General features: G+C 38.6%; 1 protein-coding gene across 6 annotated transcripts in view; it reads left to right on the forward strand.

Moving 5' to 3' along the window:
• Positions 1-16157, forward strand: part of PXDNL (peroxidasin like) — a 295520-nt gene extending 279363 nt beyond the window's left edge. For 4 of the 6 annotated variants that reach the window (XM_073331210.1, XM_073331214.1, XM_073331211.1 and 1 more), the window contains 2 exons: positions 9225-9338; positions 10891-12298. In XM_073331210.1, coding sequence (XP_073187311.1) covers positions 9225-9338; positions 10891-11067 — 291 coding nt within the window. In that variant the 3' untranslated portion in view covers positions 11068-12298. Of the gene's footprint in view, positions 1-9224; positions 9339-10890; positions 12299-15418 lie in introns of those variants that run through there. The other 2 variants (XR_012157221.1, XM_073331212.1) reach the window with 2 other exon arrangements.
• Positions 16158-24571: the final 8414 nt, after the last annotated feature.

Raw genomic sequence — 24571 nt, forward strand, 5'->3', positions numbered from 1 at the left:
GGACAAAGTCACAAAGTTCAGTCACCAGGTTTGCCGTGACATTATCGGGGATACTGTTGCTGATGGATTGTAGTCCATCTTTGTGTGGAATGTTGGTGTAGAGGGCTTCTACATCCATAGTAATCATGAATACATGTACCTGAAATTGTGTAATAATATACAATCTGCATTTCAAGGCAGCTTCATTTGAAAAGCTTTCATTTTTGGCCCATTGAAGATGGCTTTACATTTATACTGTTCTGACTGTAGGTGATAAATATTTGTGTTTTCTAATCCTCAGAAGCATTATCTATTTGAATTTTAAGGGCTTTCTAAATTATATTTGTCTTCTATTTTAATTCATTTTCATGATGATGTAGCTCACTTGGAGCATTAGGGGACTTGATAGGTACTATTTTAAAAAAAACTTTTACGATTATTACTGCTATTATTTTTGACTTACAGTCTAATAATATTGGGAAATTCTTTTTTGCCCAACTAGTATGTGTCAGTGGTACATTTTCATATGAGTGGTGGAAGAAAGTGAAATTTCCCAAGTTTCTACCAGCCATGAAAGCAGTGACTGGCAGTATGACCTGCAAGACACAAAACCAGGGGTGAAATCCTAGCTGCAGTCAAATCAATGGCATAACGCTCATTGAGTTCACCCATTGGGGCCAAGATTCCACACCAAATGTGGATTGGGGAAGCACATGGCTAGTGGATATACCAGCCAACCTTTGTCCTGTGTTGGGGTCACAGGAGATCCTCCAGTCATAGGAGAGGTATGTTCTGTATCACACAAAGAACCACTGCATAAAGAAAATGAACTTGAATTCTCTGCAGGTGAGAGTATTTGAACCTAAATGAAGAACACATACTTACATCAGTGATTTCTAGTGTGCAATTTCAGCTGTGCAACTTCTCAGCCTACTAGTGGTGAAACACATATGTAATGACATGTTGTATGTTCTGTACCTGCATATTAGTAAAGAGAAATATGTTTAGGATAAGTGAATGCACACTTTCAATTTATCTGCTTATAAGCAACTGACAGTTCACAGGCCCGTATTAACATAATACAGTTTATTATGGAAGGTATATAGTAGGGATATTGATTATACACCCAAGAGTGTGCCATATGTAATCTCATCTTCATTTATTTCTTGTTAATTGAAATACCAAACTCATTCAAAATTGACCTACAGAGAATTGATAACCAGAATCCACCTTTTGCTGAAAGGGAGGGGGAGGAGAATTACAATGGAACTATGTGTTGTGAGAATGTTTGGAGGAAATATGACACAGCACACCAAGAAATTTCCATTCTTCCATAGATGCCAGCTTTCTCCTACCAAGTTATGTAATGAATTACACCCCAATTTTGTCAAATGAAACACATTTGCTGTTTCCCTGCATAGTTTTCAGTCAGCCTCCAAATCTGGCTGTCATTGCACACATAATTTGTGAAATCTTCTTTACAGTTACTTTCAAAAAGAGGCAAAAAGGATATAGAATGGGCTTAACCTGCAAGAAGGGAGATTTAAGTTTGATATTAGGAAAAACTTTCTAACTGTAAGGGTAGTTAAACTCTGGAATAGGATTCCAAGGAGTTCCCATCACTGGAAGCGTTTAAAAACAAGTTGGACAAATACCAATCAGTTAGGTTTACTTTGTCCTGCCACAGTGCAGGGGGCTGGACTTGATGACTTCTCAAGGTCCCTTCCAGCCCTACATTTCTGTGATTCTATGATAGCACAGTATCAGTGTTTGGTAGTCGTTCTACAGGTGAACAAGCAATATTTCACTCCAAAAATCTATATTTTAACCATTGAGGGTCTGATCCAATGCCCACTGAAGTTAGTGGAATCTTTTAATTGATTTCAATGGGCTTTCGATTAGGACATTTTTTGATGGGTACATAGGGTATATTTCTATCAGCTTTTTCTTTTCTCCATCAACTTCATGGTGGAGAATCATGTCTGCTTTTCAAATAATGGCAGCATGTTTTACTATTCCTTTTCTTTTTACAAAAGTCACTGTCAATATCCAATATAATCTCTCTGCATCTATATATACATGACACTTAAGCTCTATATTTAGTTTAAAAAACAACAGTGAAGCTACCAGTGGTTATCCAGTACCTATGTTTAGAATGATGTGATAGAATATGATTCTGATAAAAAGACTGTGACAAGGTTGGGCCAGATGGCTACAGAAGAGTAATAGAAGGCAGATGTATTAGCCCCAGGTTAAGTAGGTCCCTTTTCCCTGGGTAAGGTAACAGGGAAGGTTCCAGAACAATCAGGAACCTTCTGGAGACAATTAAGACAGACAGGCTGATTAGAACACCTGCAGCCAATCAAGAAGCTGCTAGAATCAATTAAGGCAGGCTAATCAGGGCACCTGGGTTTTAAAAAAGGAGCTCACTTCAGTTTGTGGTGCACGTGTAAGGAGCTGTGAGCAAGAGGCGCGAGGAGCTGAGAGTGAGAATGTGGACTGTTGGAGGACTGAGGTGTACAAGCATTATCACACACCAGGAGGAAGGTCCTGTGGTGAGGATAAAGAAGGTGTTGGGAGCAGGCCATGGGGAAGTAGCCCAAGGAGTTGTAGCTGTCGCACAGCTGTTCCAGGAGGCACTCTAGACAGCTGCATTCCACAGGGCCCTGGGCTGGAACCTGGAGTAGAGGGCGGGCCTGGGTTCCCCCCAAACCTCCCAACTCCTGGTCAGATACAGGAGGAGTTGACCTGGACTGTGGGTTCACAAAAACGGCCAAATTGAGGGCTACTGTGAAGCTCCAAGGCGAGCAAATCTGCCAATAAGCGCAAGACCCATGAAAGTAGAGGAGGAACTTTGTCACAAGATATAAAGAAACATTCAGAAATTTTGAAAAGGAGCAGTTTTGAAGACTTGTGATTCTTTATACTGCTTACTCCAACATGATCAGAACTAATCCTAGCATAGTGATAACTATCCGAACACAAGGGCTTTCTTTTTTATCTTGTTCTTATGATACAAGGAGGAATTGAAATCAGCTTTCACTTTGGAGAAGATTCTGCCTCTCCAATGTAACCTCACACAGTAACAGAGATGCTACAGAAGGACACTAACAAAGTTTCTAAGGCACAACCATTCCATGGTGTAGGGCAACTTGCTCCCACAAACATATAGGGCTAACTTGTAGCATTTTTGCCATTGTGCTTCAAGGAAATATAGGCTCTTCCAGCTTGTACATGAGGGTTGTGCAAAGTACTCCATCCATTTCGTCAAGTGGGGAGCTCTATGGGCAAGGCAAAAAAACATGCCTCCTCCTACATTGTCCGATTCTGCTTCTTGAGTGGAGGAGTATGGAGGATCAGGAACAAGCACTTCCACGTTCCACAAAGCATAAGGAATGAAGAGAGTAATACAGACACAGGTGATTGCACACCCACAGAAGAGAAAAAGGCTTCTTGACTAACCTTCTCTCTTATGTACACGCCCAAGGGCTTCTCACAATCTGGCCTGTGGTACCCAATCATTCCACCAAAGCCAATAGCAAAAAACTCCCATTGAAATCAGTTATAGCAGAATGGGGTCCATAACTCCTACTGAAATCAGTGGCAAGGATTGTGTCTAAAGAGAGTCACCAAAAATCAATCATTTATAGCTTAATTGCAATCCCATTTTTTAAGATTAATTCTTTGGCTTTTTGCTATTCTTGAATTGTTCACAGATAGATTGTGATTCCCTAGTAATTGTCTGTAATTATTTGACAAATAGTATTTATTAACATATTTGAGCATATGGATTTTTCACAAACTGTTTGGTAGTAAATCCTCTTGGGCTGTTGATTAATCAACATTAATTCACACAATTAACTCAAAAAATATGAATCACGATTAAAAAAATTAATTGCGATTAATCACAGTTTTAATTGCACTGTTAAACAATAGAATACCAATTGAAATTTATTTAATATTTTGGATGTTTTTCTACATTTTCATATATATTGTATTCTGTGTTGTAACTGAAATCAGGGTGTACATTATTTTTATTACAAATATTTGCACTGTAAAAATGATAAACAAAAGAAATAGTATTTTTCAATTCACCACATACAAGTACTGTTGTGCAATCTTTGTCGTGAAAGTGCAACTTACAAATGTAAATCTTTTTGCTACATAACTGTGCTCAAAAACAAAATGATCTAAAACCTTCAGAGCGTACAAATCCACTCAGTCCTACTTCTTGTTCAGCCAATCGCTAAGATGGACAAGTTTGTTTGGATGATACTGCCTGTCTATTTGTATATTATTATGAGCTATAATTTAAAGTAGTAGATTCCTGAAGTATATGGAGACCCAAAACAGATTAGAATGGGAAAAATGAATAATTTAATTCTCGTACAGGTTCATACAGGTAACTAATTGGCCTCCATCTTGGAAAAACAGCCTCACGTCCTTCCCCCCCCCACCACCACTCTACACACTGGAGCATGCTCAGTACAGTCTTAGGTCTTCCAACAGCAAATAACTCTAAACACATTGGCTACTAGTTGGCAATAAGCATAACAAAAATACCTACAGCATTACTCTCCACCCCTTTAAAAATATTACTAATAATAAACTCAAAACATTAACATTGTAGCTACAAAACAAAACATCCTAACTAAGAGGTTGGGGTAGCCTACCCTAATCGTCTGGCAATTATAAGGGCTTATTCTGCTCTGTGGAATAATTGCCTTACTGCTACAAGTCCACACTGTCTCTAGATTTAGGAGATCTTCTGGAATGGTACAGTGGAAATAACTTTGGCCCTTGATCAATAGCAGGTGCAGAAGGGTTTTCTGATAATGCATCTGTGTCTGGAGGCTTAACTTCCAAGTCCACTGTAGTGGTTGGTACAGGATCCTCACCAATCTCACTATATCTGGTTGTAGCAGTTGAGTAGTCTGAGTCCTTAACACCTGATACCTCAACATCCAAATGAGAATTCTCCACAGATAACCTGTGCTACAATACAATTTGATAACCAGTGAGGGACACTGTGAACATTAAGAGCACATACTGCGTTACCTACACCTAATGTTCTTCGTGATGCTTATACATCATAATATAACTTGTGTGCTGCCTGTTTTTCCGATGCAGCCGATGAAGTGAGCTGTAGCTCACGAAAGCTTATGCTCAAATAAATTGGTCAGTCTCTAAGGTACCACAAGTACTCCTTTTCTTTTTGTGAATACAGAGTAACATGGCTGCTACTCTGAAACCTATAACCTTATAGTTCCCTTCAAAGCTCTGTCATATGCATGTCAGTATTTAATGGTTACCATGCTTAAAATGTGATGGAGAAAATCATCTCTCAGGAGCTGTGATTTATTTGGCTTCTGTCTCAAACTAATGACACCTTGTTTAATTGATGTAAAGACTGTATTGTATATATGCTGGATCATACCTGCTTTCTTTGTGGTAAAACCCACCTTTATGGCTTCGCCCATCCCAGCCTCAGACCCGGCCGAGAGCCCTCAGCTGAATTGAAGATCTACACATTGTGTGGGTTGATGGGGACAGGTGCTTAGATAGATCCACCATTTGGGGAATGCACTTAATAGTCTGAGGCTCTATTAGCTCAAGTGGAGCATTACTTCACTGCAGAACTTTCCTTTCCAGAGGTTCTAGGGCAGTAGGTGTGGGAAGCCCTGGTCACATGGTACTGTTGTAACAGCATTGTTGTAGTTCTGTCTTCACCCCACTCTGGCATAGGCACATGACCTATGAACAGATGGCTCAGCAGTTATTTATCTTTTTATTTTAAAAATATCATAAAATTTAACAATAAGACAAAACAGAGTATCAGTAGATAATTCTTCCCCCCCCCATGTTCTTCCATTGTCCTACAGAGTACTCCGACAGATTTTCCACCCTTTTGCACATACAGTATGCAGCTGGCAGACATTGATTTAACAGCTCAATATTTTGATGATTGCAGTGATGCAGAAATATGTTTGAAATTTATCAAAACATCACTAACTCCATTTAGTACCTGTTAAAGCATGAAAAGAATTTTATTTTATATAAGGATAGAACTGTTGCCATAGATTTCTCATAAACTATGCATTACAGTTTTGGATCTAAGTGGTTGACTGCAGAGTTCTTATTTTTACTATAATTAAAACCACTAGTGTGGGAGATTCAGCTCAATAGCTGGAGGTATATTTCCATGTTGTTGGCTTTTTTGCTTTTTCTTTAAGGAATAAAGAAAAGTACTTGTGGCACCTTAGAGACTAACTAATTTATTTGAGCATAAGCTTTCGTGAGCTCCAGCTCACTTCATCGGATGCATTCAGTGGAAAATACAGTGGGGAGATTTGTTAGTCTCTAAGGTGACACAAGTACTTTTTTTTTGCGAATACAGACTAACACGGCTGCTACTCTGAAACCTGTCTTTAAGGAATGTTAGTCCCACAAATGACAATTCTAATTCATTGCAGGATCTCCCTGATAGATCAAACTTCTTTTGCTCAAATACAAGAAACCTAGTTATTACTGAAGTAATTATGGGATGCAGATTATTTCTTAATCTTGCACTCTGATAACAACCCCTCTTTTTTGAATGCCATGGTAGAAGAGTGATATGCAGTAGTTTCACAGCAACTGCACAAACAATTGGGTCAGATTTGTGAAACATTGCTACATCTAAATAAAACCACTTTTCTCATGTAAATAAAAAGAAGTTGTCATATGTTTGACTGAAATTAGTATTGAGGTGAAGTAAGGCAAACTCTGACTAGAAATAAGGCATACATTATTAACAGTGAGGGTAATTAATTTTTTTTTTGTAAAGAGATTCTCTAGTTCAAACAGGAATTAATTCACGGTACTCTGGAGGTCAGACTAGATGATCACAATGGTCCCTTTTGGATTTAGAATTTATGAATCTATTCATTTCTATATTGTTATCACCCAAAGGCCCTAATCATGATTGGGGTCCCACTGTGCTGGAGGTGTATAAACACAGAAGTTTGACCCTACCCTGGAGCACTAACAAGCTAAAAAATAGTCTTCCAGTATCATATGAAACACATGCAGTACATGTGTGTTACTGCTGTGTTAACGGTTTTTATTATTCACATTGCTCCAGTCAATTTCCATAGTGTTGGGATGGTGCCAAGAGAGGAATTTTGCAAGAAGTTACAGCAGGACAGGAAGATACGTTCAATTGTAAAAAGTCAGAGGTCCTCAATTAAAATCATTTTTAAAAAAAGTTTGACACTGTATAACCTGTGAATTAATTTATGCATTTTCATTCTCTTTTAAACTTCAACTTTCCATTTAGGAAAACACTTAAGTGTGACTTGGGGTTTCAAAGATAAATTATTCTCCAAAGCACAGTCTGCTGTCAAGTTAGTACTTCTGTCAAAAAAAATGAGCAGGTATCAAGGCAAACATATTGACACTCCCTTTTTAAGTATGAACAGCTAATGGGTGCAAAAGGTCTGACAGCACTTGGTTGCTGCTATTTTTATTATTAATTTAGAAACACTTGATCTTCAAAGTAGAAGTTATTTATATAAAACAATGTACTTGAAGCAAGGCTCGGGTACAGTACATTTTCATATTATGTAAAATAATGCATGGAGCATATGCTCGAAGCTTAGTATGGGTTCTTATTTAATCAAAAGTGAAGAATAATTCTCCACAGGTAAGAATTATATTTCCTCCTATGTCCATGTTACCGGTGTTCTACTGAACTGGAATTGCGTAAGCTCAAAGTTCTTGCCTTCTCCCCACATTAGGATTCCAATCACTAAGAGACCCCTCTGCCATGTCCAGGAAGTGATGAGACAGTACCATGGAGACAGCTGGCTTCTCCATGCCTTTCTATACAGGCAGGGTCAGCTACACAAACAGAGGGTCCTTTCTGTAACCAGATTGCCTTGGGATATCCTACGCCTCATTTTGTACCTCATCCTCCCTCAGGCAATATCCCACTAAAGAACAGCTGAAATTTCTGAAATAAGTGCATGTCATTACTGCAATATGCATTGCTGGATCCCAGTACAAATGTAGCTCCATCTGGTTGGGGCCTTCTTCAGATAGTCTGTTAGGTTAGGTTAGGAGGCTTTCAGGCAGTTGATTCAGGGCAATATCCTGCAAAGGGGTAGCCAGAGAGCTGACCTGAGTGTCATTCATTTATAAGAGAACTAGTTCCCTTGGACCACTTGGGCATGGCTAAGTTAGGAACTGTAACCATGACCTGACGCTGCAATGGGATTGGTTAGCATGAACCCACCGCAGAATCAGGGCTTTACAGTAAATGGAAAATATATAATTTTTCACCAATTAGTTTGAAAAATGTGTACAGAGAGCATTTAGCATGACTTCTCCTTTCTGTGTTAGATTGTAGCAGTGAGTCATTAATATTAATAGGAGGGAAACATTCAGAATGAGGAGAATAGACCTGTGCCTTGGCAATAAAACTGCACTTTCATTCATCATTTTGCCTCAGTTTTTAATGTTTATTTTTTCTGAAGACTTGTTTTTTCCCTTTTTTCCCTTCCAAATTACACAAAGTTATCTTAAGTTGGCTACTGTTACCTTACCTGGCTTTTCTTTAAACATTCTGTTGATCTGGCATTCCTGCCAGTGTGGCCTAATAACACTGGTTGGACATTAAGAATTGTGGAGAGAGATTCTGTGCAAGCTGCCTCCAGAACACATCAGCATCCTTGTTATTCCAATGGTAGGCCTTTTTTAAAGGAGCAGTGACTGTCATTCATGCTAAATTGTCATGGCTTTGTGGTGCAAACCAGTGACCCTCATGAACAAGGATGAGACCATGATACATTTCTTTTGTGACCTCAGGCAGGGCCCCATGCCCCCTAAGTTTCCAGAAAGTAGAAGTCTCATTGTGCTATCCAGCTTCTTTGCTGGAAGTTCATCACTTATTGATCACTGATCCAAATTACATCATGAAATAGGTACCCGGGGAGTGTCAGAGCTGTGAGTGCTGAACAAAAGGCATCCGTTACAATACAAGTAGGAAATAAAATATTTTAATCATCAAGTAGTTTTTGAATGGCAAATGTGTTCTATGCAAAAATAGAAATGCTGATTAAGCTGAGATGAAAGCTTTGTGGTAAGAAACTGAATAAATGTCTGAAAGTTTTTGAAGCTTTAATGTATGTTCTTATTCAGAATAATGACTCATTCAGCTGAGTTTCCATCTTTTCCAATCCCACCTTTCCTCACTCCTTTTGCAGATAAACAAGCTGGAGGCTCGCCTGAGGCAGGAAGGTTGCATGGATGATGATGGGATTCAGCGTAAGGAAAATGAACACTGGATGAAGGAAGACTGCATTAGCTGTAGCTGTAAGGTATGCATTGCTGAACATTCCCTCTGCTATCAAGTTCTCTTTTTCCTTTGGTATCATGCCAGCTGAAGCATCCTGCAATGATGAATTAAGGAAGAAAAGTGTGCCTCACAACTGTCCGTAGCTTAATGATAATAGGGAACATAAGTCTTCTGGAGAAATTCAGTGAACATTTGTCATAACTAGAGCTAAACAAAAGGAGAAAATATTTCAGATTGAGTCTAATGTGCACCTCGTCTTAAATGCAAAATGTGCATACCAAAGAAGAAATCTGATATTAGTGATACCATTTTGCAGTAACTTAGCTCTGATACTGAATAAGTGGAAATCACTTACAGAAGAAGTGAGGTAGCTTTAATTGGGTTCTCTCTTTTTGTGAGTGCTAAATTCACTTTTTCACAAATAGGCACACCAACAGGTAGGCTATTTCCTTGATGTATAGATTAGTTTATTTAACACAAACAGTTCCATGTCATTCTGAATCAAATTCAGTTCTCCTCATTCTTTCACCTGAAAAACAGGTGAGTTTTGGCTACACAAAATGGCTCCCAGCAATTTGGTAGGTCTTTGATGTATGGTCCAGCAACAGCCACCATCAATTTCCTGTCCATGGATGGCATCACTTCTGCCACCCTCGGAGAAATGCTTAATTCCCCACTCATCATCTTTCTTGACTTCAGACTCTTTAGATGTGCCATTGATGTGCACATAATGCTTCCATGTGCTCAAATCTACAATTGGCATAAGGCCTACATTCCATTTAAGAGTCACTTACTCCCTCAAGACAAGGCTGAAGATGTACACATGTATTTTTGCAGGTCCTCTACATAAGAAGACTTAAGTGGGATTCATAGTGTCTGTACAACATGGGCCATCTGCAGAGGGTTTAATTTCACTCCATACATATATGCAAAACTTCAACTCCTAAATCCTTCTGTATTGATTTTTTTTGTATCTAATGATTCCAGCTGATAGGCCTTGATCCCGCAAAAGACTTACCCGCAGAAGTGAATGGAACTATTTCATCTCAATTGGACTACTGCATAAATTGATAAGTCTTTGCGGGATTGGGGGTATCATTTTTTCCTGGACTTTATCTAACCCATGGGAGTTAGGTGCTTCACCTGCTTAGGTGTTTTTGAAAATCCCAGTAGGCAACTCTCCGCATCTTTAGGCACCAAGTACCTTTGAATGTCTGGCCCAAGATCTAATATTGACTTGAATATAACCTATATAGATAAATGCTTTCTTTGATACGAGTTAGAACTCCTCAATAATTTTTTGGGTGTGAGCATTCTAATTAACCTCAGAAACCTGTCAAATTGGTCTTACAACTAGGAAAATGATCACTTATTTGTGTGCATAAGTACACCATCTCATTTTATACATGTCTGCATGACAGAGACCGTCTGCATGACAGAGACCGTCTGCATTCTTTCAGCTCTTGTATTTAATATGACACACTGGAAAATTGTAAAAAAATATTGAGACTGTGCCATCCTGGTTTTTTCTTTTGGGGAAAAAAAGATGCTAATACTTAAACATTACCTTACAGAATGGCCAAATAACCTGTACTGTGGAGACGTGTTCTTCAGTAGAGTGTTCGAGCCCCACAAAGCTGGAAGGAAAATGCTGTCCAGACTGCATAGACAATGAAAACCCTATAGAATCACCAGTAGAGCTTAAACCTGATTCCTCTGACAAAGAGCTACCTTTTGGAACTATCTACTAAGTGGATGTAGCTTCCCAATTCAAAGGTTCTGCCAAGAAGTTACAAGCACTGCTGACTACAATACCTGCACTAAAATGTTTGATGTAAATACACTGATGAAACAATCAAGTCACTTTAGGCTTTTCACCATGGTGGATATATTCTATACTGTTATCTTTCAACATTGGTAGATCTAATGTAAAGGTGAGCAAGGGCATGAAAGACTCTACTGAAAGCCCTTTACAGGTTATTATATGTTGTACTGTGCCATTGGAAGTTGTTAAATATTAGATTCATAAGTTCAATTTTAAATGTGTTGTTTTCCTTCTCCCAAAAGGCAGGGAGGATAAAGATTTAAAAGCATGGGATTTCTCTGAATCTTAGAATTCAACCACTGACTGAAAGTTTTCTTTTAAAATTCATACACATTGTAGTAATGAGAAATGTTTTAAAAAGTGCACTGTTCTAAAGAAAAGTTATAGAATAGAAAAGAAGTTTGTACCTGACCTGCTGGATTTTTGTTGTTGTTGTTGTTGGATGGTGTTATACTATGAGAAACAGTTTGGTTTCCTTTTACAAGACTATATTCTAATTCCATGCTAGCTTTACGGAGCTTGGGTTTTCGCAAAATCAGAATGAAAGAGTAGTGTAGCACGATTCTTTGCAATCTCATCATGTTGAGACTCTGATTAGAAATTTAAAGCACATCTCAGGGAGATGTCTCCAAAAGGGGATAAAGAATGTATAAGTGCAGTATAATTTGCCAGGAAGTTGTGTACTCCTTTTCTCATTCTGCATGGATCTCTCATTGGCATCAATAGGATTTATAGAAAGAGAGAGAGAATGGACTCATCTGTTCAACTTGCCCACATGTAGAACATTATGGCAAATCCCTTAGCCTTGTGATATTGTGATCATTCACATGAAAGAGATGAGTTGTTTTTTTCAAGCTACAAGTTTTAAAATAAGGGGACAGATTTTCAAAACCTAGGTCCAAAGTTGAACCTTCAAAAATGCATGCACACAAATGTTCATTTTCATGTGCAATTAGCTGACTTAGATGGAAAAGCAGAATTTGGACATGCATATTTACTTGTATGTGTACATTTTTTGCAGACACTACTTAGAACTAGGGCTGTCAAGCAATTACAAAAATTAATCACGATTAATCTCCCTGTTAAAACAATAATAGAATACCATTTATTTAAATATTTTGGATGTTTTCTACATTTTCAAAAATATTGATTTCAATTACGACACAGAACACAAACTGTAAACTACAGCTCACTTTACATTTATTTTTATTACAAATATTTGTGCTATAAAAACAAAAGAAAGTGTTTTTCAACTCACCTCATACAAGTACTTTATCATGAAAGTTGAACTTACAAATGTAGAATTATGTACAAAAAATAACTGCATTCAAAAATAAAACAATGTAAAATTCAGAGCTTACAAGTCCTACTTCTTGTTCAGTCAGTCACTCAGACAAACAAGTTTGTTTACATTTGCAGCAGATAAGACTGCCTGCTTCTTATTTACAATGTCACCTGAAAGTGAGAGCAGGTGTTCGCATGGCACTGTTGTAGCCGACATCACAAGATATTTGCGTGCCAGATGCGCTAAAGATTCATACGTCTCTTCATGCTTCAACCACCATTCCAGAGGACATGTGTCCATACTGATGACGGGTTTTGCTCGATAACAATCCAAAGCAGTGTGGACCGACGCATGTTCATTTTCATCATCTGTGTCAGATGCCACCAGCAGAAGGTTGGTTTTCTTTTTTGGTGGTTCGGGTTCTGTAGTTTCCTCATTGGAGTGTTGCTCCTTTAAGACTTCTGAAAGCATGCTCCACAGCTCATCCCTCTCAGATTTTGGAAGGCACTTCAGATTCTTAAACCTTGGGTCGAGTGCTGTAGCTATCTTTAGAAATCTCACTTTGGAACCTTCTTTGCATTTTGTGAAATCTGCAGTGAAAGTGTTCTTAAAATGAACATGTGCTGGGTCATCATCTGAAATATGAAATATATGGCAGAATGTAGATAAAACAGAGCAGGGGACATACAGTTCTCCCCCCAGGAGTTTAGTCACAAATTTAATTAATGCATATTTCAAAACGTAGAAAAATATCCAAAAATATTTAATGCATTTCAATTGGTGTTCTATTGTTTAACAGTGCAATTAAAACTGTGATTAATTGTGATTAATTTTTTTTAGTTAATCACGTGAGTTTACTGCAATTAATCGATAGCCTTACTTAGAACCTGATTCTGCTTTGGAACTTTGTCTTGAAAAGTTAAAAATTCTAATAGGGAGATCACTGTGCTGCACTTACTCTTTAAATTTATAAAATCTGTGCTTCCCTCCTATTTCATTCCATAGTTATCTTCTTTGTCATTGTCTGTTTACTGACAATAGGCCATTTCATAATGTCATGCATGGAGTTTCTCACATAACTGACATAATGATATTGAAACTACATTCTCAAATGCTGGGTCATTAGCATAGTTTCACAAACTATATTTATAGAAGAATAGTTCTAAGGGACATCTGATTTTATAGGGCCAACAAAAGTCTAGAAACAAGGTATTTTAAAATCCGGACTCATGTACATTTTCCATTGCAAAGAAGATACTGAAATCCGAATCGAAAGAAAAACATCTCTCCAGTGAAGGAAATTATCTTTCTGACAAACCATGCTCAGAACTTTCTGTTGAAAACAGTGTGAAAATCTGTATAAAAATGGAGTAGGGCAGAGCCCAGTCATTCTTGTTTTGGGTTACATTTGACCTCGGACGCACAGATAAGTACAATATTTTATAAAATCAGTAAGTGCTGTAGATTTTACAAGATCACACGGACCTTAAAATCTGGATTAAACGTTGACAATTTACATCCTTATTCTAGACATCACTTATAAAGCCACATATACGTTAATTTTGTATTCTACTGAGATACACAGAGTATTTGACCAATATTCCCTAATCCACTCCAGTCTCTTAATTCAGTTACAACATTGTTATAGGGCTACTGCATCAAAGTTCACAGCTAAGTAAAACCCCTTCATAATAATGATATTTTAAAAACTATGTTTCACCAACCTTCAGAAATCTTAACTCCCAACTACTATAAAGTGGTTCTATAAGGAGAGTACAGTATATTTCAGTCAGTGAGTTATGAAAAGTATGTTTATTAATATAATTATTTTGTAAGTTACATTTTTAATTGAGCTGAAAATAGTATCAGCTTCATTTATGAAAGATGCTTTCTATAGTCATAAGAATCCTTACCTGATAGAGAGTGAAATTTACTCCTGTGCACCACTTAAGCCTGAGTTTGAGTGGAATGTAAGTGGTACATATGCCTTGTGCTAGCTATCTGCACAGAGTGAATTTCACTTTAAAAAAAAAAAAGTACAAGATAGTTTTCCTCAAAATATATCAGTTCTCCATATTATGCCATGGAAGTCCAGAGGAACTAATGGTGGGGAATTTTCAGTAGTTGGTCTTGCATATACAATTAATAGAAATGGGGCTTACATGTGAACAAATACATAGTTATATACAAGGACCTGTCTTAATCAATATCTTCTGTGCACCTTTGTTGATATCCAGTGAGGAGCCTGGACAAGAGTTACTGTCTGACAATTTGGTTGATCAAACAAATATTGCATATCCAGACTGACATGAAAATGTAATCACACACAAATAGTCAACCTGTGCATCGTAAAAGAAGCACCGGGGAACAAATTGAAAGCTGCTTTGAAAATGTTTTAAATTACTGCGCAACATAATTCTTTAGATATTACAAGCAATAGTTACTAACATTAGTGTAATGCAATTTATAATTTGGTATTGAAGTTGATACATTAACCTGTACAATAGCATTTGTATATTAGATTTCAACATTATATATTCAGATATAACCATGAATGGTGTGAAGTCTTAAAATAATATTCAGAAGACTCATAAACTATGTATTTTGAAAGTCCTTGAAAAAAGCAATAGTAAAATTTCAGTCACAGTGAAATGTGTTTTGTCCTATAAATTGCTCCCACCATGCTAATAAGGTAAAACATATTTATTGTGTAGCTTGCACTCAGAATTTTAGCTTGAAGTTTGTAATTAATTTTCATTATTGAAAGCCATATACAAGTCTATATCACTGCTGAGATTTTAGGACAAACTTAACATTTAAATACAAGCTCTGTAAGCAAAGTCTATAGTAAAATTTATGTATGACATATTTGTACCTCATGAATATATAAAACCAGGGATGCTTTTAAATACATATGGTGCTAAATGCTGTGCCTGAAATATGACTTCATAGAGTATATTTTCCAAAATAATCTGTTTACTTGTGTTTTAAGCATTCAGGCTGGATTTAGAAGTATGTTAAAACATGGCATCTACATTATGTCATTCCTGCAATAAAAGCTTATTACTGAGATTGGAGATGGAGGAAATGCAAAAGGTGAACTCAGGTTCAGGTATGGGTCCTACTGTTTGGGTTCTTCTATGAACTATTGTAATCTAAGACCTGATCCAGACCTCTGTGACAGCAGTAGGAGCCTGATTCAGCTGTCACTTCCACAGGGAAAAAGCAGCTCCACTGAAGCCAATGGAGTTACCCTGGTGTACGTGAGAAGAAATTGCAGACGCTGATTTCAAGGGGAATTGGATCGTGGCAATAGTGAATCTGCAAAAAGAAAAGCCTTACTGTGGTTTTGCCGCTGCAGGGCACTGATAGCAGATGTGAATGGCAGGACAGGGAGCATCCAGTCATATCTGAACCTCAAAATTAATTTGGTTCTTGATCCTACAAATGCAGGGAGCTGGAGTTATTGTATTCAGACCAATTCACCCATCTCTCAACTGAGATGCTGAATTGAGATAATGTTGCCTGTGAATGGGTAAGATTTGTGTTTGAGATCCTAGAGATGGCTTTTTGAGATTACAGATTTCACAACAGGTATGAAAATCTTGGCAAAAAACAGAAAAAAGGACTTGGATCACAAAGTGATTGAAAAACATTGCTACGCTATTTTTGTGTCTTATTGCAAGTGCTGCACTGAAATAAGGTGCTATTTTATTATGAGTAAATTTATACTGAGGCCATTTAAAGATACTTATTATTGTAAATGTTCTCCAATGCAATAAAAAGTACTTTCAAACTCTTATGTATAAAATGCTATAATGTAATTAAATTTGAGAAAGAGGCAGCAAAGTATTATGCATTATATACTTTATAGTGTTGCTCTTTTCTAAGTGGTAAGAAAACACTTTTTTGTGGATTTCTTCTTTCCCTTTATTTCAAAGTATTGAATTTGTTTGTAACTTTTCATAACTTAAGTCACAAGAATGTATCTACATAATTGATGTAAGATGTCTGGAGGGGGTGGCTTTCTTGTTGTTTGTTTTGATTACATTTTGCAACAAAACCCTGAAAAAGATCTCTGTATTTGGGTGACATTTTCAATTAAAAGAAGCATATGCACATCCACCATTTGATGTTGACCAATGTGGGCTTTGAAATGTTTCCAAAAGTAAGTGCTCAACTTTAAGCATGTGCTTAAATAGAATAGAACATAATTTGCTGAATAGAGATTCTGTCCTGAACTGAGGCCTATCCCAGAAATGAATTTGGACTAAAAGGGCTACTCACGTAAGAAGGAGCAATATCTTTTGCTTTGCAAATATATTTCCAAAAGATACATGAAAACTACTGACAACGCACTCAAAGATTATGAACCGAGTACATTCACAAGAACAGAATAAAATCATATTTTTATATTGATTATTTTGTTTGCAATATGTATGGTGATGTATGTTTCTGCTATAGTCTCTGAGCCTACTCCCACCAACAGGAAAACTGCAATTTGACTTCAATAGACGTAGGATCAAACCCACAAACCACTCACTTAGAGCAACATCTGAAAGTTGATGTGAGATATTATGCCACAAGGTGGACTCATAGGGGCAATGAAAAGGCTTTTAAAACTTTTAGAGACTAGATGACTTAGAGCCATCATAGGGCTTCCAATTTCTTTGCAACCTATTCCATTCAGACCAAGTTGATACTGAACTAAAGTAATTACTGTCACATGACTGTTCAAAGGTCTGTGAAATAAGTTTTGGTCTCACTCAAAATCCCAATGGGGAAATGTTGAATAATCATAGAATCATAGAATATCAGGGTTGGAAGGGACCTCAGGAGGTCATCTAGTCCAACCCCCTGCTCAAAGCAGGACCAATCCCCAACTAAATCATCCCAGACAGGGCTTTGTCAAACCTGACCTTAAAAACTTCTAAGGAAGGAGATTCCACCACCTCCCTAGGTAACGCATTCCAGTGTTTCACCACCCTCCTAGTGAAAAAGTTTTTCCTAATATCCAACCTAAACCTCCCCCACTACAACTTGAGACCATTACTCCTTGTTCTGTCATCTGCTACCACCGAGAACAGTCTAGATCCATCCTCTTTGGAACCTCCTTTCAGGTAGTTGAAAGCTGCTATCAAATCCCCCCTCATTCTTCTCTTCTGTAGACTAAACAATCCCAGTTCCCTCAGCCTCCCCTCATAAGCCATGTGTTCCAGTCACCTAATCATTTTTGTTGCCCTCTGCTGGATGTTTTCCAATTTTTCCACATCCTTCTTGTAGTGTGAGGCCCAAAACTGGACACAGTACTCCAGATGAGGCCTCACCAATGTCGAATAGAGGGGAACGTTCATGTCCCTTGATCTGCTGGCAGTGCCCCTACTTATACAGCCAAACAAGCCATTGGCAATTCTTGGCAACAAGGGCACACTGTTGACTCATATCCAGCTTCTCATCCACTGTAACCCCTAGGTCCTTTTCTGCAGAACTGCTGCCTAGCCATTCGGTCCCTAGTCTGTAGCGGTGCATGGGATTCTTCCGTCCTAAGTGCAGGACTGTGCACTTGTCCTTGTTGAACGTCATCAGATTTCTTTTGGCCCAATCCTCTAATTTGTCTAGGGCCTTCTGTATCCTATCCCTACCCTCCAGTGTACCTACCTCTCCTCCCAGTTTAGTGCCATCTGCAAACTTGCTGAAGGTGCGATCCACACCATCCTCCAGATCATTAATGAAGATATTGAACAAAACCGGACCCAGGACTGACCCTTGGGGCAATCCACTTGGTACCAGCTGCCAACTAGACATGGAGCCATTGATCACTACCCGTTGAGCCCGACAGTCTAGCCAGCTTTCTATCCACCGTATTGTCCATTCATCCAGCCCATACTTCTTTAACTTACTGGCAAGAATACTGTGGGAGACCATGTCAAAAGCTTTGCTAAAGTCAAGGAATAATATGTCCACTGCTTTCCCCTCATCCACAGAGCCAGTTATCTCGTCATAGAAGGCAATTAGATGAGTCAGGCATGACTTGCCCTTGGTGAATCCATGCTAACTGTTCCTGATCACTTTCCTCTCCTCTAAGTGCTTCAGAATTGATTCCTTGAGGACCTGCTCCATGATATTTCCAGGGACTGACATGAGGCTGACTAGCCTGTAGTTCCCAGGATCCACTACATTACACTACATTAGCCTTTTTCCAGTTGTCCGGGACCTCCCCCGATTGCCATGAGTTTTCAAAGATAATGGCCAATGGCTCTGCAGTCACATCTGCCAACTCCTTTAGCACTCTCAGATGCAGCGCATCCGGCCCCATGGACTTGTGCTCATCCAGCTTTTCTAAATAGTCCCGAACCGCTTCTTTCTTCACAGAGGGCTGGTCACCTCCTCCCCATGCTGTGCTGCCCAGTGCAGTAGTCTGGGAGCCGACCTTGTTTGTGAAGACAGAGGCAGAAAAAGAATTGAGTACCTTAGCTTTTTCCACAATACAAAAACCATCACCATAGTTGACATTAATTGGCATCCTTTTTGACAGTCTCTGCAGAGTCGAAGATGTAATGGGTATGAAGGCTAAACTACTCTCATTTCCTAGAAAATGATCCTTCCAGAACAGAGGACAAGCACATTGACAAGGCAGTCTGGGCTAGCTTGTTCTGAATGAGCACATGTTACTGTGTATGTGTGTTCTGTGAATACAGATAAGAGTTCAATTCCCAGGACAGTTTGCCATCTCTCACAAGTAATATGTTTCCTTATCTAACTCCTGGGTACCTGGCTGGTGAATTTTGCCCATATGCTCAGGGTTTAGCTGATCGCCATATTTGGGGTCGGGAAGGAATTTTCCTCCAGGGCAGATTCGAGGAGGCCCTGGAGGTTTTTCGCCTTCCTTTGTAGCATGGGGCATGGTTCACTTGCTGGAGAATTCTCTGCTCCTTGAAGTCTTTAAACCATGATTTGAGGACTTCAATAGCTCAGACATAGGTGAGAGGTTTTTCGCAGGAGTGGGTGGATGGGATTCTGTGGCCTGCGTTGTGCAGGAGATCAGACTAGATGATCATAACGCTATATGCTTCTGACCTTAGTATATATGAATCTATGGACTTTTCTGTTTAGTTTTTCATTCCTATATGTTTTTTCACTCTATAGAAAGAAGTCCCAGTTTTATTATCTCGCAAGATATTACTTTATTTATCATGAGAAAAAGGATAAAGATATTACTGCACAGTTTGTAGGTCAGTATATTGATAATAGAGCCCCAATGATGCAAATATTCTTCATAGTTCAGGTGGCGATAAATATATCTTCCTAATGTATTATTTGTGTCATGGAAACATTGTTCCTGGCTCAGTGAGTAGCACTAATATTTGCATATGGCGTATGTATACTAGACAAAGTACAGGATTCTAGTTTATTTTTTTTATTTTAGTTGTGTGTGCATAGAATATAAAATATCTACCTGTGCAACTGCAAGTTATATATATTTTGTTCCCCTGAAAGATTGGTAACAGAGTTAATGGAAAAAGCATAAACCCCGAAAAATGTACTTGCATATAAATATACACTCACATTGACAATCCTGGAGGAAATAACACACATAGTCTTAGACAATAAAAATAGAATTTAATCATAATTACAGAGTTAACACAGATTTCTACTCAACTCTTCAGGAAAAAAATACAGGAAATATTTGCAGAGTTTTATGAGAAACCATATACTTTTTTGCAAAACAGTCATGCAGTAGAAGCATTTAAAGTAAATAAAATAAGCATAGCTCCTTGCGGTGGAGAAAATGGAAATGTATTCAACTGACTCATTTACACATAGGAATATGCTTGGGCAAATAAAAATATTACAAAAAGTCTCAGGTTCAGGCCGAACCAAAAAGGGTTTTCTCACCCTCAATTTCCTCACCCTCAATTTCCTCCCAGTACAAGACATTTGGGCTGCAAGTCTCTTCCTGCAAATACTGCAGGCAGTTCTGAATTGACTAGGGAGTTGGATCATGCCCCTTCCACTCTCATAACAGATTCCTTGTCTCCTCCAGTGCAAACAGGATGGCAGTTAAACCCTTCTATACTATGCAGTCCTGGCTGTTACAGCTTATTTTGGATCAGCAGTGGTCTCCACTTTCTCCCCATCTCTTACAGTATCAAAATTTCTGGGGTTCTCATCCCCAGGTTGGATCACCCACTGAGCTACTCTTCATTTTGTCCCCAGGTGCTGCATCTGTGGGGAGAGGATCGTAACAGGTGAACTCTGCCCACAATTGCCCCCAACTCCTCACTCTGTTGAGGAAATGGCTGAGATTCTGGACAGCTAGCTAGAGACTCTCTTCAAGCACTAGCCAAGAAGCTTCCATTACAAAGTTAGATTAATCTTCCTCAGCTCCTGTGACTCAGCAAACCAAGGACTCATCAGGTGTTAAATATCAAAATCCCTCCAAACACTCTGTTCCAATCCATCTCTAATGGTAAAAGTTGTCCCAGATTTTAAATTAAGCCACATGTCAAGGAATCTGGCATCCCATCTGACACTCCTTCTCAAGAGGAAGATCTGGGATCTCTGAGATATTCCTCTCCTTTTCTTCTCCAGTTATATGTGCGGTGATAAGGTACTCGAGAGAAAGATGATCTATGAGCAAACACCAGACCAGAAAATAGACCAGTCCCCAACAGGGAGCATACCCTTTCTCAGTAGAGCCGAAGCAAATGAAACAAGACCTAAAACAAAGGAGAAAAGCCAAAAAGCACCTCAGATCCAGATCTCCTTCCACAGACTCTAGCTCCTCCAGAGAGGAGAACACTTGAGTTCAAATCATAACTCTAAGCCATGGAATCAGGAGGAATTTTTTCGACCAGAATTGTTTGAAACCCTGAAGAGGAAGATGGTAGCTGTTCTAGAGATCCAGCCAGAGAAAAAGGATGAACAGGTTAAGGCCAAGATTAAGTCTTCCAATCAAAACTAAAATGAAATTCCACATTCCCTCTTCATTCTTCCTTCAAAGTGGTTATAGTAGAGCTGGTCAATATTTTTGTGAAAAAGTGACCTGTTTTTCAAAAAATGAAATTTTAGCAAAAAAAAAACCCCAAACCTTTTTCAAATTTTCCTTTTTTGACAACTCACCCCAATACACTGCCCCCTTTTATTTCCCTCTTTCTCCCTTTTTTAGTGGCAAAGGTGTTTGAGGGAGGAAAGGAAGATCTACAAAAGTGAAAATTTTTCAGCATCAAAAAGTTTGTTTTTTAAAAAAATGTCACTCTGGCAATTTTAACAAGGATAAACCCCGGTGAAGAGAAACTATTCCCAAAGATCCTGCAGACAGGGAAATACAAGTGACTATTTAGTCCCTCTTCAGCAGCCTTAGGCCCCATTTCAGCACGTTTGATTTTACCCATCTGAGTAGTTCTATTGACATTAATAGCACTACTGCTGTGCTTAGTATCATGCACATGCTTAAGTACCTTGCTGAATCAGGGTCTTAGAGCCTCATGGGCAAACACATGAATCACCAGAGCCACAGCGTCCTGATGCAATTTCCTCAAAAAATTCTTGGTTCCAGCAGTACAGTGCACATTCAAGTCAATGATAAAGAAAATGTCCCAGAACTAGACCCATTTACCAACTCCTCCCTTTTTAAACCCACCTACCTCTTCTTGCCAAACAACAGGTTTTAAAGGCTTTCATCTTATTAAACTAGTTTGGCTAAAAATTGTTACTAGTAATAGATGGTGTACGTGAATATTGAACACACCACTCCTATTATGCTTCCCCTTCTCACCACAGGGTTGCCACCTGGCTGCCTTTTAACCAGCCTGGCCAATTTCTGTACTGCCTTGCTGTTTAAACGATTTGATGTGCCATTTTGTTTTTCATTTGGAACCTGTCAGAGCATTCCATAGTTCTCACCCCCTTGTTTGAACTGCAGAGCCATGACAGCATAAGATAAGAAAAAATGATAAAATACATATATTGTATTTTTGTTTGTTTTTTTCGGGGGGAGGGTGTGTGGAAAATGGTTCTCTTACTAAAATGTTTTATAATTAGCTATAGTTGGTACTAGGACCCTTTTTTGTTGGTGAGGGAGGCAGGGACTGTTTTTTGTTGGCAGTAGTGGGGTAGACACTGGCCAGTTTTTCTGAGTCTTGGAAGTGGCAATCTTCCCTCAGAGATGGAAGGTGATGTGAAAGGAGGAAGATTTTTCCATGCAAGATTTTATGGACAAACATTTGCAGAACATTTGGTGGAGGGATATTTTCTGCTGCCATAATGGATGATGGCTTTCTTTAGGGAGTCTATCAACATACTTTGCCTTTTCATTGTTTCTCCACAGAATGTGTTTTAATCATTAAATGAATAACCCCACCCGCTTGTGTGGCCAGCAGGAAGCAAGAGAACTCCAACACCACCCACCCGTAGGACAAAACAAAAGATAGGAAAACAAACAACCCAAACCAATGTTTTGCAACTTCTTCATTGCAACTGAATATGAAGCAACAATACATCATTTCTGCCACCATGTGGAGCTGTGTACAGCTATAAATTGGCCACACTGGGTATGTGACAGGTTTCAGAGTAGCAGCCGTGTCAGTCTGTATTTGCAAAAAGAAAAGGAGTACTTGTGGCACCTTAGAGACTAACCGATTTATTTGAGCATGAGCTTTCGTGAGCTACAGCTCACTTCATCAGATGCATTGGTTACTCTCTATGGTGCCACTAGTACTCCTTTTCTTCTTACTGGGTATGTGTACTAACATGATTCCAAGATGGTGTATTCCAGCAGTGAGCAAGTGGTGGTAGTTTCTCCTGGGATACAGAAGAAGCTCAGAACAGTAGTTCCCTAAGGTAAGTGTCCAGGTTTTTATTTCTGTAATATAAGTGGTAGGAGAATAACAAATTTGCAGTACATTTATATTTGCTAGAGGTTTCGAAAGAGGAAAGGAAAACAGGTCTGACAGATTAGATTATTTAAAAGTAGAGAATTCAAGGTTCATAATGAACAACATTATTATTATATTATTACCATTATTGTATAATGGTAGTGCCAAGAGGCACCAACTTAGATCCATACCCCACTGTGAAAGACCATGCAGGTACACAAAGTAAGAGACATCTCCTGCCCCAAGATGTTTGCAATCTAAATAGATAAAGGCTAGGAAGGGAAACAGAGGTGAAGTGATTTGTCCAAAGTAACACAGGAAGTCACTGGCACAGCTATAAACGGATCCCTGGTCTCTTGACCTTCCTTCCAATGTTCTATCCATTAGATCACACTGCCTGCCCTACCATGAAACATTAGTGTAATAAAAAGCTTCAGGTAAGACTACTGCTTCTGAAACTAGGTTCTCTCCAGAAATTCTGAGAGTTCACTCCAGCTGTACAGGTATGGTGGAGAGTTCACAGAAAGCATAGTAAGAGATCGTTTTAAAAATCAATATCAGATTCTGGCCAGTGTTTGAAATGCATCAATTTCATAATTACATACATCTATGTGTAAAATGTTTCTAGCATCAAATGCATCTGTCCATGTTAGGAAGCCCTTAACTGCTGGATATGTATTTTTTTTTAACCTTATGGCTCCAAAATGTGACTTTAGCCTGATAAAACATTAGATGATCGTGCCACGTGACTTTTTTTCAGAAATATCTAATGAGCAAGAATTGTCAATGAGCAATAAGATTAGATTGCATGCCAAAAGCTATTGATTGATTTTTCTATAAAAGTGAATGAATGCTATCGAGTGCTTCTTCATTTGATGTATTATTCATCTGCAGAAGATATTTGTTCCCTGATCATGAAAAAATGGCTGGGTGCAAACTATTGAAGATAACTACTGAATGCAGAAGCAAATAATTTACAACAGAACTGCAACTGTGTTGACAATTTGGCATAACAGTGTCTTAATGAACAAATGGGATTATATTTACATTCATAGAATCATAAAATATCAGGGTTGGAAGGGACCTCAGGAGGTCATCTAGTCCAACCCCCTGCTCAAAGCAGGACCGATCCCCAATTAAATCATCCCAGCCAGGGCTTTGTCAAGCCTGACCTTAAAAACCTCTAAGGAAGGAGATTCCACCACCTCCCTAGGTAACGCATTCCAGTGTTTCACCACCCTCCTAGTGAAAAAGTTTTTCCTAATATC

This window comes from Lepidochelys kempii, chromosome 2 (genome assembly GCF_965140265.1).
Source record: "Lepidochelys kempii isolate rLepKem1 chromosome 2, rLepKem1.hap2, whole genome shotgun sequence".
NCBI lineage: Eukaryota > Metazoa > Chordata > Testudines > Cheloniidae > Lepidochelys > Lepidochelys kempii.